At 35.0% G+C, this 15,293-nt stretch overlaps 1 protein-coding gene across 14 annotated transcripts in view; it reads right to left on the bottom strand.

Moving 5' to 3' along the window:
* LOC113807609 (E3 SUMO-protein ligase RanBP2-like) overlaps positions 1 to 14,988 on the bottom strand; it is a 42,417-nt gene extending 27,429 nt beyond the window's left edge. For 9 of the 14 annotated variants that reach the window (XR_011398221.1, XM_070115934.1, XM_070115940.1 and 6 more), the window contains exons 1-20: positions 14,796 to 14,988; positions 10,644 to 10,869; positions 9,937 to 10,104; positions 9,648 to 9,832; positions 8,996 to 9,153; positions 8,752 to 8,872; positions 8,227 to 8,605; positions 7,741 to 7,977; positions 6,672 to 6,898; positions 6,396 to 6,553; positions 6,112 to 6,262; positions 5,667 to 5,808; positions 5,238 to 5,491; positions 4,805 to 5,101; positions 4,585 to 4,647; positions 4,383 to 4,443; positions 4,085 to 4,229; positions 3,781 to 3,925; positions 3,203 to 3,383; positions 1,464 to 1,682 (exon numbers count right to left, since the gene is read on the bottom strand). Coding sequence is in view for 13 of the 14 variants with exons in the window: in XM_070115934.1 (XP_069972035.1) it covers positions 1,464 to 1,682; positions 3,203 to 3,383; positions 3,781 to 3,925; positions 4,085 to 4,229; positions 4,383 to 4,443; positions 4,585 to 4,647; positions 4,805 to 5,101; positions 5,238 to 5,491; positions 5,667 to 5,808; positions 6,112 to 6,262; positions 6,396 to 6,553; positions 6,672 to 6,898; positions 7,741 to 7,977; positions 8,227 to 8,605; positions 8,752 to 8,872; positions 8,996 to 9,153; positions 9,648 to 9,832; positions 9,937 to 10,104; positions 10,644 to 10,869; positions 14,796 to 14,867 (3,589 nt within the window). In the remaining variant the exon portion in view is untranslated. The remainder of the gene's footprint in view (positions 1 to 1,463; positions 1,683 to 3,202; positions 3,384 to 3,780; positions 3,926 to 4,084; positions 4,230 to 4,382; positions 4,444 to 4,584; positions 4,648 to 4,804; positions 5,102 to 5,237; positions 5,492 to 5,666; positions 5,809 to 6,111; positions 6,263 to 6,395; positions 6,554 to 6,671; positions 6,899 to 7,740; positions 7,978 to 8,226; positions 8,606 to 8,751; positions 8,873 to 8,995; positions 9,154 to 9,647; positions 9,833 to 9,936; positions 10,105 to 10,643; positions 10,870 to 14,795) is intronic. The other 5 variants (XM_070115938.1, XM_070115944.1, XM_070115939.1 and 2 more) reach the window with 4 other exon arrangements.
* Between the last annotated feature and the right edge of the window lie 305 nt (positions 14,989 to 15,293).

Below are 15,293 nucleotides of genomic sequence, written 5' to 3'. Positions count from 1 at the left end.
CTAAAAAAATAAAAACACTTCTACAACCACACCCACTCAAAGTTACAATTAAGTTATAAGAAAACTTTTCTGCTATGTAATCCTAAAAGCTTTAATTCTCTGAGTGTTTCCTTTTCTCTATTCCTAGTCTCTTTCATGCCCTATCTATGCTAATATCACAAACAATGTCAGCTGATGAGATGAAGTTTAAGAGTCTGATATGGTTTCATCTCACTACTTATAGACCTATAACATAACTACAGTATCATTATCTAGCCTTCCAACTTCTTTGTCAAGCTGCTTTTAGCAAGTGCTCTGAAAAGGAATATTAACTGTACTACTACTTGTCATACTATCATATGTAAAAATTGTGAACTCTATGTTCTTTTAGGTAAAACACAATCTGCTAAATTATGTCAAATATGTGAAAATCCATTTTAATTTTTTCTTTAGATACTTATCTATAAGTAAACCTAAATATACAACCAAAAAATAGAAAACTAACAAAGAAATATCTATTGTAATACACTTCACCTTCCAATTTTGGGGGTTACAGTGAAATAGAATATCCCTTAATTAACTTAAAATCTTAATCATTAGCCTTCTGCATAAACCTCTCAACTACAGAGTATAAATACACAAGTATCTATTTTGTTCTTTCAAAATATGCCAATTTACAAACTACTATCAAAGTGAAAGATATATGCATTGCTTTAATCAAGCCAGAGAACAACATAAAAAAGTTTCCTTCTAAATAAACCGACAGTTCCTAACTTGTGGTGGTTTGATTTTTGAAATCCCAAAATTATACTGGTGCAAAAAAAATGCATTTCAGTAGAAAATGCACTTTAGAGGTTTAGTTTTGATTTTTCCTATACTAATGATATACAATATAATGTTGAGTGATAACTAAGATGCAGCTCCAAGTCTTTTGTGTTAGATGACCTTGCCCAACTGTAGGTTAAGTATACTGAGCAATTTCAAGGAAAACTATGCAAAGCTATGAAGCTCATTTGGTTATCTGGAACAAAACATTCTTGGCTCACAAATATCTACTTATAATACATTTATTAGGATAAGACCAGATCATACATCAAGTACTAATTTGTACTAAAATGCATTAAGAAGCATAAAGTCAAAAAACAAACAGCCCTTGCAAACAACTACTTTACCCAAATGACATGCATATCTACACAAAGGCAAGAGAAAACTACTGTGTTTAGAGATATATGTGGTTGTCTCCAAAGGAACTCTTGTTTCTGGTGACATTTCTTTACAAGCAATCACTGACAGATAATAATAATAATAATAAAAAAATCTATGTGGCAGTCTTGTATGCCATATAGAGAAATCACAAAAGCAACAAGGCAGGAAAAACAGTGAACGAGGCTGTACAGGACTTCTAAACCAGCCATGCATCAGCATCCCAAAAGCAACACAAGACATACAAAATAATCGCGCTCTAGACTGGAAGTATGACATACTGATTGTGCAGTCCTGTGAACCAGACGAGGCAGATGGAGCATCCAGATTGTTGGCTGCGGGAGACAAGCCGCCCGTTGACAAATACGGAGACAGTGATTTAACCTGTGACTGGCCTCGTTGGGGGGACGAGTCAGGAGTGACTGCTGAGTACAGGGGGGCGGGTATGTTGGCCAGGAGACCCGTAGCAGAGCATGGAAGGGTGATTGACAGCTGCTCCTCTAGTGTCATGATGGTGATGGATGTTGCAGAGAGAAATCCTAGGCTTAGTTGTGTGAATTTTGTGTCTTTTAGCTCATACTGGCTGATTTGCTCATTCATATAATAAAAGAGCCCTTTCTTTTAAGGTGTTAGTGAGAAAAGGACTATAATAATTTGTTAAATCCCATAAACCAATGCACATAATATACATTTTCCTTTGTGCAAAAAGTTAGAATACAAGTGTACCATAAATTCAGAAGACATCATCTTTTGGTGTCTTAGGTTCCTTTAATGTACACTAAATTTCATGCAAATGTTATAGACATTCAACAAGGCACTTGGTAGAAAGAATATCATGACAAGCCAAGTAACCATCCCATACAAAAATATTTGCATATAAAGTTACAAGAATCTAACAATACTATGAAAAGCAATTTTGTTAGCAAATATACTATAACTTTTTTTTCCTTCTTTTAATAATCTTAACATTGTCTCACAGTACGGTGAATAGAGCAGAGACACATATCTACTGAAAGCACCTCTTCCACTGCAGTTTGAGTTAAGTTCAAAAAGAATTTACCATGAAACCGTACAATTCCACACCACCATCTATAATATTCCAATTAGTAATCTGGATATACAAGGGTATATAATATCCCTTAAATGCTCCTTACACAACTCAATAATGTCAATTTTGTAAAAATAACAAAGGTTTAAAAATAAAAAGTAGTGTAATTTCTGAACATAAGAAAAGGCAGGGCAAGGACTACAATTGTATCTTAAAATGAGGAAATAAAATGAGCATAACCTGATCAGAGGAACCAGAGGCAGCACATAACCATGAAACTGATGGGATATGTCATTCAAAAACATTTGCCATTTACAAGAGAGCATTTCACCAATTTCTAGGATCATCTAACAAAACTTTATATTCTTGCATTACTAATCTGTCAGTAACTTTAAATCATCATAAATCTTGCATTTACAACTCTTTAAACTATATAACATAAGAATATGTTTTATTTCCTGTCTCAAATCAACTAGAATCTATAGAGTTAAATTTTGTTGCCTCCAGATGTTTGCTTATTGATGATCTACAGTAACTCCCTGGTCATTGCTATACTTCCTAGTTGAAGAAAATAATAATTCAAATTACAAAATCTTATTGCAGTAACCTTTTCTTAAATTCAAATGAAATAATAATAATTATGAATGACAATCTTGAAATAATCATAGATAAAAACCTACAGGAAAATGCTCAGCATAATATGAAAGTTCTTTCAAATGATGCAAAAAGTGCTAAAAGTTTTGAATCACATATTTGGTACCAAAGCAGACAGGCAAGAAAATTGGATAAAACTGAGACAAAAGTTTTTATCTTGAGCAAAATCAAGCACAAATAGTAATAACAATAATAGTGGTAACAGTGATAAAAATAATAATAATTATAACAATAATAATAATAACAATAATGAAATTGTTGTACTATCAATGTCAAACTGAAACAGTAATAAAAATACAAAAAAATTGACAGACTTACCAGGTGCAGAAGCAGGTGGTGGTGTCAGAGCTGCAGACACAGCTGGCATTGTAATCTGGAAGGCATGAGGAGCACTGGTAACAGGTGGCATTATCTGCGCACTGCTTGTGGTGCCAGATGAAGAACTTATGCCCTGTGCCACACTCCAACTCACATTACCCAAGTTTGTTGTAGCAAGACTCTGGTGACCATAAAATCATGTTTTGGGTTAGGTGTTGTATTCTTATTCCTAAATTTTACAACTGGTTTAAACAAATAAAAATATTCATTATCTAAAACAAATACAAAATCTCTTAACATTAATAAATAAATCCAAAATATAATTTAAAGACAAAAATAGGAGTTTTACACAAATAAACAAACAAACAAAAGATTTATCAAGCAGACAAACCATAACTGAAAGGTACCTTTAACCAACTCTTCTTAACTAAATATATACTGTACAATTAAGGGTCAACTAAACAACATAACTAAACTGAAGGGGAGAATAAAAACAGAGTCTGATGTGGGAAAAGCTTCATTCACACACTGACCTCTGAACTCAAGAAACACACAAAACTATAATTCCCAAGACTTGCCTGTGCAACAGTGATTCCAGAGGGTGATGGCAGTGGCTCCTTAGCAGTAACAATAGCAGGGGAGCTAAGAGCCTGGGTCACTATTGAAGATCCTGTCTGACTTAGACTGGTTACTGTTGTCGCCTGGCTAACACTCGATGGCATGCTGATGAACAAATGCAAAGAAAATAAAATTTATTTTGATTCCAAATCCTTTGATAACAGTTCTATCAACAATAATTATTGTTCACATAAATCATGATACTACCTGGGGGATTTCAAACTGACAGAAAACCACTGTGCTGCATCATTACAGTGAACATACCTGTATGTCTGGTCTGGGAGAGTAGATGGTGGGAAGAATGGAGGGTTCCCAAAGAGCCCTGGAGTAGGCATCAATGGGTTGGGTACAGGCTGCTGACTGTAGTATCCCATGTAACCACTGTATAATCCAGCTGGTACTACTGCTGCTATAAACAAACATTTTTACTTTTTTTTTTATCTTTATAAACTTGCCATACAAAAACATATTCTTTCATAGCATACTGACAAAATAATTTAATTTCTTTAGTGGATGTTTGTAATGGAGCAGAATCCTTGGTGAAAAATATGGGTAAACTTACCAGCAGGAAGATCTACAGCAACCTGCTCCTCACTGGCCTTTGCTTCAACAACTTCAGTATGCTGAAAGTTATAAATGTAATTAACCAACCTATAAAAGAAAGGAACAACTTTTAATCATGAATACCTAAGAAGCACTTTGAAGAACACCTTTATAGCAATAACTTTGGGTAAAAAAAACAAACTTCTTGAGCAGACACTTACCTTTGCATCTGCTTTCATTGCTCGCAATTCTGCAACATCAACTGCTATACTTTGAACTTGAGTCTGAGGGTAAAAGAAACATTATTGAGTCATATGTTGAGAATTGATTCACTTCCTCTGATTCTGGAATTTTTATTTTCACATTGCACTTGGGATGTAAAAATCTATAACAAAAAATACACAAAAATCTATTCTTTGATGAGCACATCATCAATCTTACCTGCAGGTCTTTAATACTTATTTGAACTTGTTTCATTTCATTAAGTACAGCATTATATGCTTCCTGGGAGATACTTTTGTTCTGTTCAAGGATACTGCGGAACAGTGAAGCATTTTCCTTGACTTCTTGTGCCATTGTAGCGCATGTGTCTCTCAGAGCTTCATTTTGGGCTCTAAGTGCTGCATTCTGTTCCTCCATATTCCTCAACGTGTCCTCCATGTTCCTCAGTGTATTCTCCTGAACCTCTGAGATAGCTCTCACTTGTGCATCCAGACGCTCTGGGCTTGGACGGGCCTCCTAAGAAAAATATTGGCAAAAATATTCATATTAATTTCTTGAGAGAGAGAAAGACAGAGAAAGAGTGTGACAAACAGATATAAAGCTATAAAATATATACCAATTATTCTTTAAACATTATATCTCTTCCAATCACCTGTCTTGTTATTCTGCTACTATTTCTGTTGTCCCTGTAGGGTGTACTAAACATCTGTGGAGGCTGAGATGCATTTATCACATGTCCATTAGCCAAGTCAGGTCGAGGTGACTGAGAGGCATCTGAAATGGACTCTGTATCATCCTCTCGCTGAGTGTGGGTATCTTGGTCTACGCTGATGTGTGAAAGACGCCTCTCAACATCCTCCAGCTGCTGACTCAACTTTGTGTTGAGAGGATGAAAACGGTCTACACCTGTGAAAAGATGCAACAATTCTTCAGCTTCAACATAAAACCAATTTTGTATATAGAAAGTGAATGGAATTTTGCCTACTTCCAATTTGAGTCAACTTTAACATAAGAAAACAACTTCTTTTACTACTTATAAATCTTACATAAACTGTATATTCTATTGTGTACTACTAGGTACCTGGCATCCGCAATCTGTCAAGAGTGAGATAAAGGGTATCCCTTGCTTGTGTTAACAGAATGGTATGTTGTGAACGCATGTCTGCTGTCATGGTTTCGACACCACCTTCACCGTTGATTGCTTGGGCCTGTTCTTTATACAACTGAAAATAAGACAGGATTAATATGTATTGCTAATTCTCTCCAATTTACCTTTTTAAATAATCTATATCACAGAAGCAAAATTTACCTACTTTGTCTGTTTAATAAATTATAAACATTGATGAGTTTCATATCAAGTGCATTAATACTGTTAAGCTTTAGTTTTAAATCATAAAAGAATTACAAACAAGTATGATAAAACTTGCAAAAATAAAAAATCAATAATAATATTTAAGCAATAAAAAATCAATAATCGATAAATAAACTTATAGAATAGAAAATAAGAAAATTTTAAAATCACTTACCATTGCCCTTTGGAATGATGCTTCAGGACTTTTCAATTCTCCAAGTGCTTGTATGGCCTCCTGCAGCTTCCCTGCCTGCACTAGTCTCATGGCTAGGAAGTATTTCCCTTCTTCCTCAACCTTGGAGCGTTCCTCTGCACTCAGAGATATGCTAAGAAGAAACAAAGGTTTTAGAATCCTTCTTGAATCATATACAGAATAAAGTTACTATGCAAAACATGTGTAACCTTGCCTAATACTTGTAAAAGAACTTGTTGGAAAGTATTTGAAGCATATTTCCTTACTTTTGTACAACAAATAGTCTATTCCTTGGTGTAACATTTATGACATTCCGTGCAACCCTTTGGCAAAGTGTGAGCACTCGATGCCAGTAATGTTCTGCCCGGTCCTCTAGGGCATCTACTTCACTTGCTGTACTTCCATCCTCCTTGGCTGCTGTTGCCTGTAATGCAAAAAGTGGGTTAGGAAACATTAATGGACACAGACAGGAAGTAAATATATATATAAGCATATATGTAAAGAAGTTTACATTATAAAATATATACAACTAATATACATACCCAGGTAGAAAAACATTGTGCCAAGTGTGCCATAAGAGCTAAATCTACACCATGGTTGCCAACAGCTCTAATGACCTCCAGACCTCGCTGCAAGATCATACGTAGCTTGCTAAGCCTATGGTGAGCACGGTTGGTAAAGAGTGTGTATGCAGCAGTCCACCATTCTGCTTGTTCTGTTGTATTGAGAACTGATGCAACCACTGTTGGCATGGAGGCTGGAGGAGGACCTGAAGACCAGAAGAATTATCAGAATTATATTTACTATCTCTCTCTCTCTCTATTATATAGATTAAATATCTGGCTGACAAATTCACTGTAATAAAAAGCACTAAATCAAATAATTAATGGAAACAAAACTTGACTTAACAGGATCATTTTAATGAGAGAACAGTTGAATGCCCTCAGTTTAGATACAGTAAGCTTGGTGTCGAGTAATTATATCAAAACAACAGTATTGTTACACAGTCAGTGTGTTTTTCTACTATTTACTATCATAGAATATATATGTATACACTCATATAATTTTCTTTATACTCTATCAAGCAACAAGTCTATATATTAATCTTGTAAAGAAAGAGAACCTGTAAAATGGAATTTAAAAAAGTGTTCTGTAGTGCAAGCCAAAAATTGCTAGCAATTATAGGATATCTTAAAATGTTAACTTAGGCCATGGTCTCACTGGGAACGAGCTGGTTGGAAATTTGTGCTTCTCCTCACTGAATATACTGAGAAAAGCTGTAAAGCTTGGTAAGTACCATTATGGACATATCTATAGGCTGCAGTGTTGAAAAACTTCACTTCAGACAGCTTGTGCCTGCTCATTGCCAACTTCAATGCAGCTTATGGCACAAGATTCTAGGTATAAAGTAATTTTCATCATCCAAGATTGATAAAAAAATAAAGAACTATAGAAAGGAAAAAACAAAATAAATTGAAAGAAAAACTATCAAACTTTACATAATCTATAATTCACTATAATAATAATAATAATAATAATACAAAGAAGGAGGAGGAGGAAAAGTAGGAAGAGAAGAATAAGAATAAGTAGAAGAATAATTGCTAAACTCACCATTATTCTCTTTTCCAGCTGCAATTTGGCAATACACAGTTGCAGCCAAGAAAGCTAGGAGATCAAGATGGCACAGGGTCTCTGGAGCCCCTGTATTGACATTGGTTGTAGAAAACTGCAGCCCTTCAAACAATGTATATGTGTAGTATGGCTGAGGCTCCTTGCAACTAGTTGGGGCTTGCTGCAGACACAACCAAACCATGTCTCGCAAACTTGAGCAGTACATGGTTCCTACAACTGTTACAGAAAAATAATATAAATTATACTATGAACAACAAAAATGCATACAAAAAATATCTTTTTTACATGCAGTGTAAATATGCGTATATGTGTATTTGTTTTTTATATGTATGTAATGGGTGCATGTGCATGTAAAGTTTTTTTTTTTTTTTTTTTTTTTTTTTTTTTTTAATAAAACATTCTCTTTTACAAGTGTTTTAACATGGAAAGATTCCAGGGATGATATAAGTATTTTGCTACACTTACCATTATCCCAGACTTTTACTTGCTCAGCTTCAGGATATGTCAGGGGCTTTGAAATAAACTGCTCATCACTGAGGAAAAAGCTACCCTCTTTCTTGTTGGCATTAGAAGCCCCAAACAGAGTCAGGTAGATATGCTCCTGAGCTTGCTTATTACTGCACTGCTGTTTCACTTTGTTTAAAAACTTATTCTTTTCAGATTCTGTTTTAGCCATATGGTTAAGGACATGAGCAGCCTGAGATAGTCTGTGACAAGTTAATTTGTACCAAAACTGATCTCTTGAACTCCATGACTTTGACTGTGTGGCACTTTCAGATGACCGGTATCTGCAGGCATGAAACAGCAATGCTCCAGCACTGGTACTTGTGTGAGTAAGGCCATCCTGAAAGACAAAATTTCACTTCAACTCACAATATCATGAGAAGATCCAAAGTCTGCAACCATCAACTTGTTTTTTATGTAAATTTCATAAAATATGAACTTTCCCTTAATCAAAATTCAAAATGTGTTAAATGTTTGAATTGTTACCTTCTTTGCATTTTGTAAAAGGAATATAGCCATATGCAGGTACAACTGGCCCACCATCATCTGACCAAAAGAAGAATTTTGATCCACCACTTCTAAACTGGTCTTCAAATCTTGATCAAACCTATGAAAAGGGAGAAACAAGAGTATTACAATTAATTCCAACATAAGTGCTACCATTGTGACAGCTGTAATTACAAGACAAAAAACACACTTCATAGTAAATGACATATGTAATTAGACTGACTTATGTAGGAGTGCAGCAGCATCTGTGAGGGTACACTGGGACAAGAGTGCAGTACTGCTGCTTGAGGCCAAAGTGAGGTAGACAAGTCGCTCTTGGGCAGACAAATAATTGATGTGGAATTCCTTTTCATTGCTAACATCAACCGATGAGCAGTATTCCTGAAAATTCAGAAATTTTTTTGAAACCTTATGCTCTTTTTAATAAAACATGTATCATTGTTCTATTTAATGGATATTCATGCATACATGTAGTTACAAAAAAAATATCGTTAGAAAATCATACTAAACATTCTGAGACATTCAATAATACTTTTGAAATATAGTTGTTAACGCTACAAAACTGTTGGTATCCCTGATTTTCCAACTACTTATAGGTACACAAAGCATATTCTATCCCTTATGGGAATAAAATCATCTCACAGTGAATCCATATGAATTCTGGAATGACTATTCGAGACATGAATCAGAAGGAGAAAAATTTGAAATGCAAAATACCAACCCTTCCGTAACATAAGCTTCTGTTCAACATTGCATGTTTTGACACCCTTTCTTACAATAGTTTTCTGTGTTACTGTACTTATGACATTTCCTCTAACCTTTTTGTACACACTGCTACGATAACTATATCTTTTGAACTAAAGAATATTTCTCACCTGCATGATATCAAAAAGGGTTTTATACCATTCCAGCGATTCTGAAAATGGCTTACGTGCCTCCACCTGACACCCATAATTGTAGGCTTCATTGAGCTTATTTTTGTCTTCAGCTCCCCAGTCTTTATACAACTGTAGGAGATTTGTTTGTAGTCTCACATCCGTTGGATTAGCTTTAATTTCATCTGGCAAGGAGAAAAGAAAAATTTATGGAACCATTTGTCAAAAGCACATGAATAATACCATACTTTATAAATTCAATGACCACTAAATAGGCAGAAGCACTCACCTAGGTATAATTTTTCAAGCTCCTCCCGTGAGTGTGCTCCTGAACCCGTGAGAAGGGCTTCACGTAACTTGACAACACTCTCATTGTGAGGATAGAGCCTATGGCCTTCTTCTGCCCAATACAGACGGACTGAATTGTCACACTGTACTTCTGTATATAACTCACAAACTGAAATATAAAAAAAATCTCCTTAGGATGCAAACAAACCTTAAAGACTGATTAAAAATGGTAGAATATAATGCCTATAACAAATGAGGCCGTGTGTGTGTGTGTGTGTGTGTGTGTGTGTGTGTGTGTGTGTGTGTGTGTGTGTGTGTGTGTGTGTGTGTGTGTGTGTGTATAAATGCATGTGTGCATGTGTTTATAAATGCATGTGTGCATGTGTGTATAAATGCATGTGTGTGCATGTGTGTATAAATGCATGTGTGTGTATGTGTGTATAAATGCATGTGTATAAATGCATGTGTGTGCATGTGTGTATAAATGCATGTGTGTGCATGTGTATAAATGCATGTGTGTGCATGTGTGTATAAATGCAAGTGTGTGCATGTGTGTATAAATGCATGTGTGCATGTGTGTATAAATACATATGTATGTGTGTGCGTATATATGTATATATCTGTGTAAATATACATAGATATTTGTATATATATATATTAACACAGCATCTGGTCCAATATGCATATAGTTATTTATTACCAACTTACTTTTCAAAATGAGGTCCTTTTGGCCACCACCTAATTCATAGGAGGTCTTGTATGATTGAACTGCCTTTTCTTTATTTCCAAGACCTTCATTGATCTGGCCTAATAAACGATGAGCATCTGTTGCTTTAGGGCGCACTGTTAGAAATTCACTCAAGTAACGACGGGCACTCTCGTACTCATTGATGTTAAAGTAGAGGCGGGCAATGTTATAACCCCGGACTTTCCTCTGAAAATAAATAATCAGGGTTTAGAAAAACAACAACATTATTTGTAAGTCTTAAGCAAAACTACTACAATAGCCACATTCTACCAATGCTTAATAATACAAAAGGTACAACATTGTCTCCCTACAAAGGCACACCTGATATCAGTTACCATGGACAACTTCAAATGAATGAGTTAAATTTATGTACAACCAAAATTATATTATAATCCACTGATCCAGAACAAGGCTATGTCAGCCAGAATTAGCTCTTAGAACTATATATATCTTGAATACAATTGACTTGGTATAAATGTTACATATAACCAACCTATTGCAAAAATAATCTATTCATATCTATATAAATATTTCATGATCTGCATCTATCTATATCATCTACTTGTATATATCCAAATGTACAGATGTGAATACTAAGGAATACAAATTGGAGCTACTTTCATAATAACAACACTTATATATATATTGACCTATCCAATGCAAATCATACAATTGAATCCTCTTTTTCTTTCAAAGTTACAATCTCAAGACAAAACTGGGTTATAGCACCATACAAAATACACAATGAAATTTTCAAACACTTTATAAAGGAATTAAAATGACACAAATCTGCACAAGTAAGGATAATAGCACGACTGCCATAGCCAAAGCCAACAAATTCCAACATATAAAGTTTGCCCTTCTTAATATCATAACTTAACCACATGTCCCTAGAGAAGGTAAACTTGATTAATCTATAATCATACATTTTTTGTTGTTGCCATGCAGTATGTCCAATAAGTTTTTTTTAATTACTAACTGGCACTCAGGAGCCACAACAAATTAAAACATGGTTTGTATTGTCATCAGGGAAGCTTAATTTGTGATGCTGCAACTTAATGCCAACAAAAGATAGGTTGATGGGCAGATGCAAAATGATACTTGGAGAATCTTGCTAACACAAGATCCTCCAAGTGGCTACACCAACTGTCAATTCTATTGACAGTTGGTGTAGATATATAACAGTGGTTACGTTACAAGTTGTTTACCAAACACAACATAGGAATTTCACACTGCAACATACCCTTGAAACGTTTTCATCAACATGAAAATGGATGTGAAAGGGGATTTTAAGATTTAAGATTTAGTTTTAATTCCATTTGTTACAATGGATATTCTTTGCTGTGACATACTGTCTGTTTTATTTTGCCCCAATCTCCCCGTGTGCAAGGAGTGGCCGCGGTTACCACTCACTGGCCGGGCGTGGGATTGAACGCAGATCCGCAAGATTGCTAGACCAGCACCTTACCGTTGCGCCAGCACAGCAGACGGGGGGAGGGTGGGGGGGGGGGGGGGATAATAATAATAATAATAATAATAATAATAAAAAAATAAGGAAACGGTTTTCAACTTTAACAAATTCAATTAAGTCTCTTTACTTTTATTTTATCTATTTATTTTAACTATTAATTTTTGCTATTTCAAGGAATTAGTTATTATGGTAAATCTATTTTCTTTAATTTTCAAAAATGGTTAACTACAACTATCTCTTACCAAATTTCCATTTTTCATGCTTTCTATTTAGTGGCACATTTAAAGACTATCAAGACAGTATTTAAGTACTTTTTATCTTTTAGACATTCGACTAACTTAAAGTGACATGTGTTCTCCCATCAGGCACCAGGCCCATAAGCCTATCATGAGATGCAAACATCAATGCCATGCAAAGTTATGCCTGCTAAATATATATAGCCGTGTATGCATAAAACAGTTATGTTCACTTGTTTGACCCCACTGCAAACATGGATAAGTTGATCATTTTAAAGTATACATAGCGTTTCTTTTTTGACTTGTTTAAAAAGTCATGTCTGCCAAAGCCAATACCATACAAAGCATGGAAAATGTATCTTTGATGTTCTTCTAAATTTGCCCTCAAGAGAATCTGACTGGGTTCAATCACAGGAAAGGAAAACTGGTAACTCATCCCTGACACTAGAGTACTCAAGTGGTGAAGACAGCAAATTTCAGTAAAAATGATATAAAACATCTTATATAACTTTTGAAAACATGACACATGCAAAATAGATATTTAATGTCAGCTGATTAGAATAAAAGGAGATGTGGCAAATCAAGGTACTCCAGAATCTGCAGCGAGTTGCCAAATTCAATGCACGATATGGGACTTAGTTTTGTATGGGTAAATATCATTGTAATGGGTTAATTGGCCGTAGTTCTTTATTAAGATTGACTTTAAAATAACCCATTAATCCAAGTCATTACTTTTTAGCCACCTTAAATATCTTGATGCAGTATAAATTTACATAAATGCAGAAACAACAAAATCTACTGTCCTTGTTTATTCTTCTGATTACATATCAATTACAAACCAGCAGGTCTATCACTGATTTTCACAAAACAACAGTGCCACTGAAATAAATCTCAATTATATATATTTTAATAAGATGGATTTTTCAGACACCTAAGATAATTTATCACCAAATAAGGATCTACTCTATCTCCATCTTCCTAGAATATATAATGGAATTTGTTGGTAAATTAAATGGAAATACTTAAAAATTCAAGGCTTTCTCTTGTAGACAAGTTTTGACGGGTCCTTATGAGATGAAAAACTGCCTAGTCTAAAAAGTATTATCTTGCCAGAATATATATTGAGTTTTGTTAGGTGTTTGCTAAGAAAAGGATCAAAAGAATTTTTTTTACTAGCAATGGCAAATAAGTTTTCCTCCTTTAAATATATTTTGTAAGGCAAAATCTGGGATTATTTTATATTAGGTAGGACTCCAAGCTGTTTTGTAACCAGATTACATAATGGTTTGCTTGCCTTTGGTTAAGTGATTGGGCCACAGCATCACTAAAATGCAAGCATAAATAAGTTGTCTTTGATAAATGACTGTGGCCTTAACTTCACTTTCCACTATTTTATTTACTCGTAGCATTAATCTTAAAAACAAGGCCGAGGCTAAGCATGCTGTACCTGTATCTGATTTCATGCAGTTAGGTGTATACATGTGTAAGCACATATTCACATCTCTAGGTAATACGTACAAACCTAACCTAACCTAAGAGTGGCTTCATCATCTCGTGACAAGGCACAACTATCTTATTTGTTTCACTACACATGTAAAAGATACCACTCAGAGGCTTTTCTGCTATACTAGTAGTTACTTCGTTAAAACAATTATCATACAATTATCAAAGTAGTTTCAGGTGTGCTTTATAGCCATTACCTTCTTTTTTTTTTTTTTTTTTTTTTTACCCTAATCTAGTCCTGTTCTGAGCATTTGCCTTTTCCTTGCCTAATATAATTTACAATTTCCTTGTTGTAGCTCATGCCACTACTCAAACAAACCTATCTGAAGCAGGCACATAAACAAAGGAAAATAGCAATTTTGACTGGCTACTCCTTCTGCAGATAACAATGTCAAGAGTCAGCACCACCTGTTGAAGCCTCTCACTCAGCTCTTTCGGCAAATTAATGATAAACCGTCATGAAGCAAGTAGAAAGGGGGGAGAAGACAAAGAAACTGAAATCCTAGATCTACCAACTCTGGCCCCCAATCTCTTCGCTTTACTTCCTAGAGTAAAACTGCAGATGAAAATGGCATTGTGACTTTCGTAGATACAAAATAAACTAATCAAATTGTTGTAAATCTTATTAATTACCTTTATTCCCTCATCTTTGTCACATATTACATGAAGTTACGTTATGCCCCCACCGTCCCTATACCTTCTCTGTATTTCCAAACTAATCCTTATTTTGAGTATCTAGCGTCTATTCGTCATAAAACCCCTTCCCCTAGCAAAAATCCACCATCCCCCGAGACTCCCGCGCCTAAAACAATCTCCCAAAACCCGAAAAATCCCCGAGCGAAGCCCTGCAGGAGCCTCAGGACCCTTCCCAACGTGCGCCAACACCGGTATTCGTCACTTACCTCGTCCTCGTTCTTGATTTTATTCAAAATATCTCGCACGTGGCGGTCTACATCCTTTTTGGAACGCAGCATTGTCCACTGGTCATAATAACTTTGAACCTGAACTGTAAAAGCGATAAAATACAAAAAATTGTGTCTCGCGCAACGTTAAGATCAATCTTGTGAAGGAAACTGCGAGACAAGAACAAAGTGAATTTCCAAGTGTGACTTACTATCATTTTACATTAATCGAGGTCAGTAGGCATTATTTTTTGTTTGAATAATTTTATTATGATTATAGAAAGTGTCCTATTTTTTTAATATTCGATTTAAGTTTGTACGAGGGAATTTTTTGAAAACTACGGTTAAGAAATGCAATGGCGGCGATGATTTAAAAATACGCGAAAATCCCACACGGGTTCTTACGTTGCTCAAGGTTTTCTTCGAATGCTTCACAAATATCTAAAAGCTGACATTACTGGATATCAAGTGATGCTAACTTTTGCGTCGATTAACTCA

Source organism: Penaeus vannamei, chromosome 38 (genome assembly GCF_042767895.1).
Source record: "Penaeus vannamei isolate JL-2024 chromosome 38, ASM4276789v1, whole genome shotgun sequence".
Taxonomy (NCBI): domain Eukaryota; kingdom Metazoa; phylum Arthropoda; class Malacostraca; order Decapoda; family Penaeidae; genus Penaeus; species Penaeus vannamei.
Note: the sequence above shows the minus strand (reverse complement) of the source record. Positions and strands in the feature narration are given on the sequence as shown.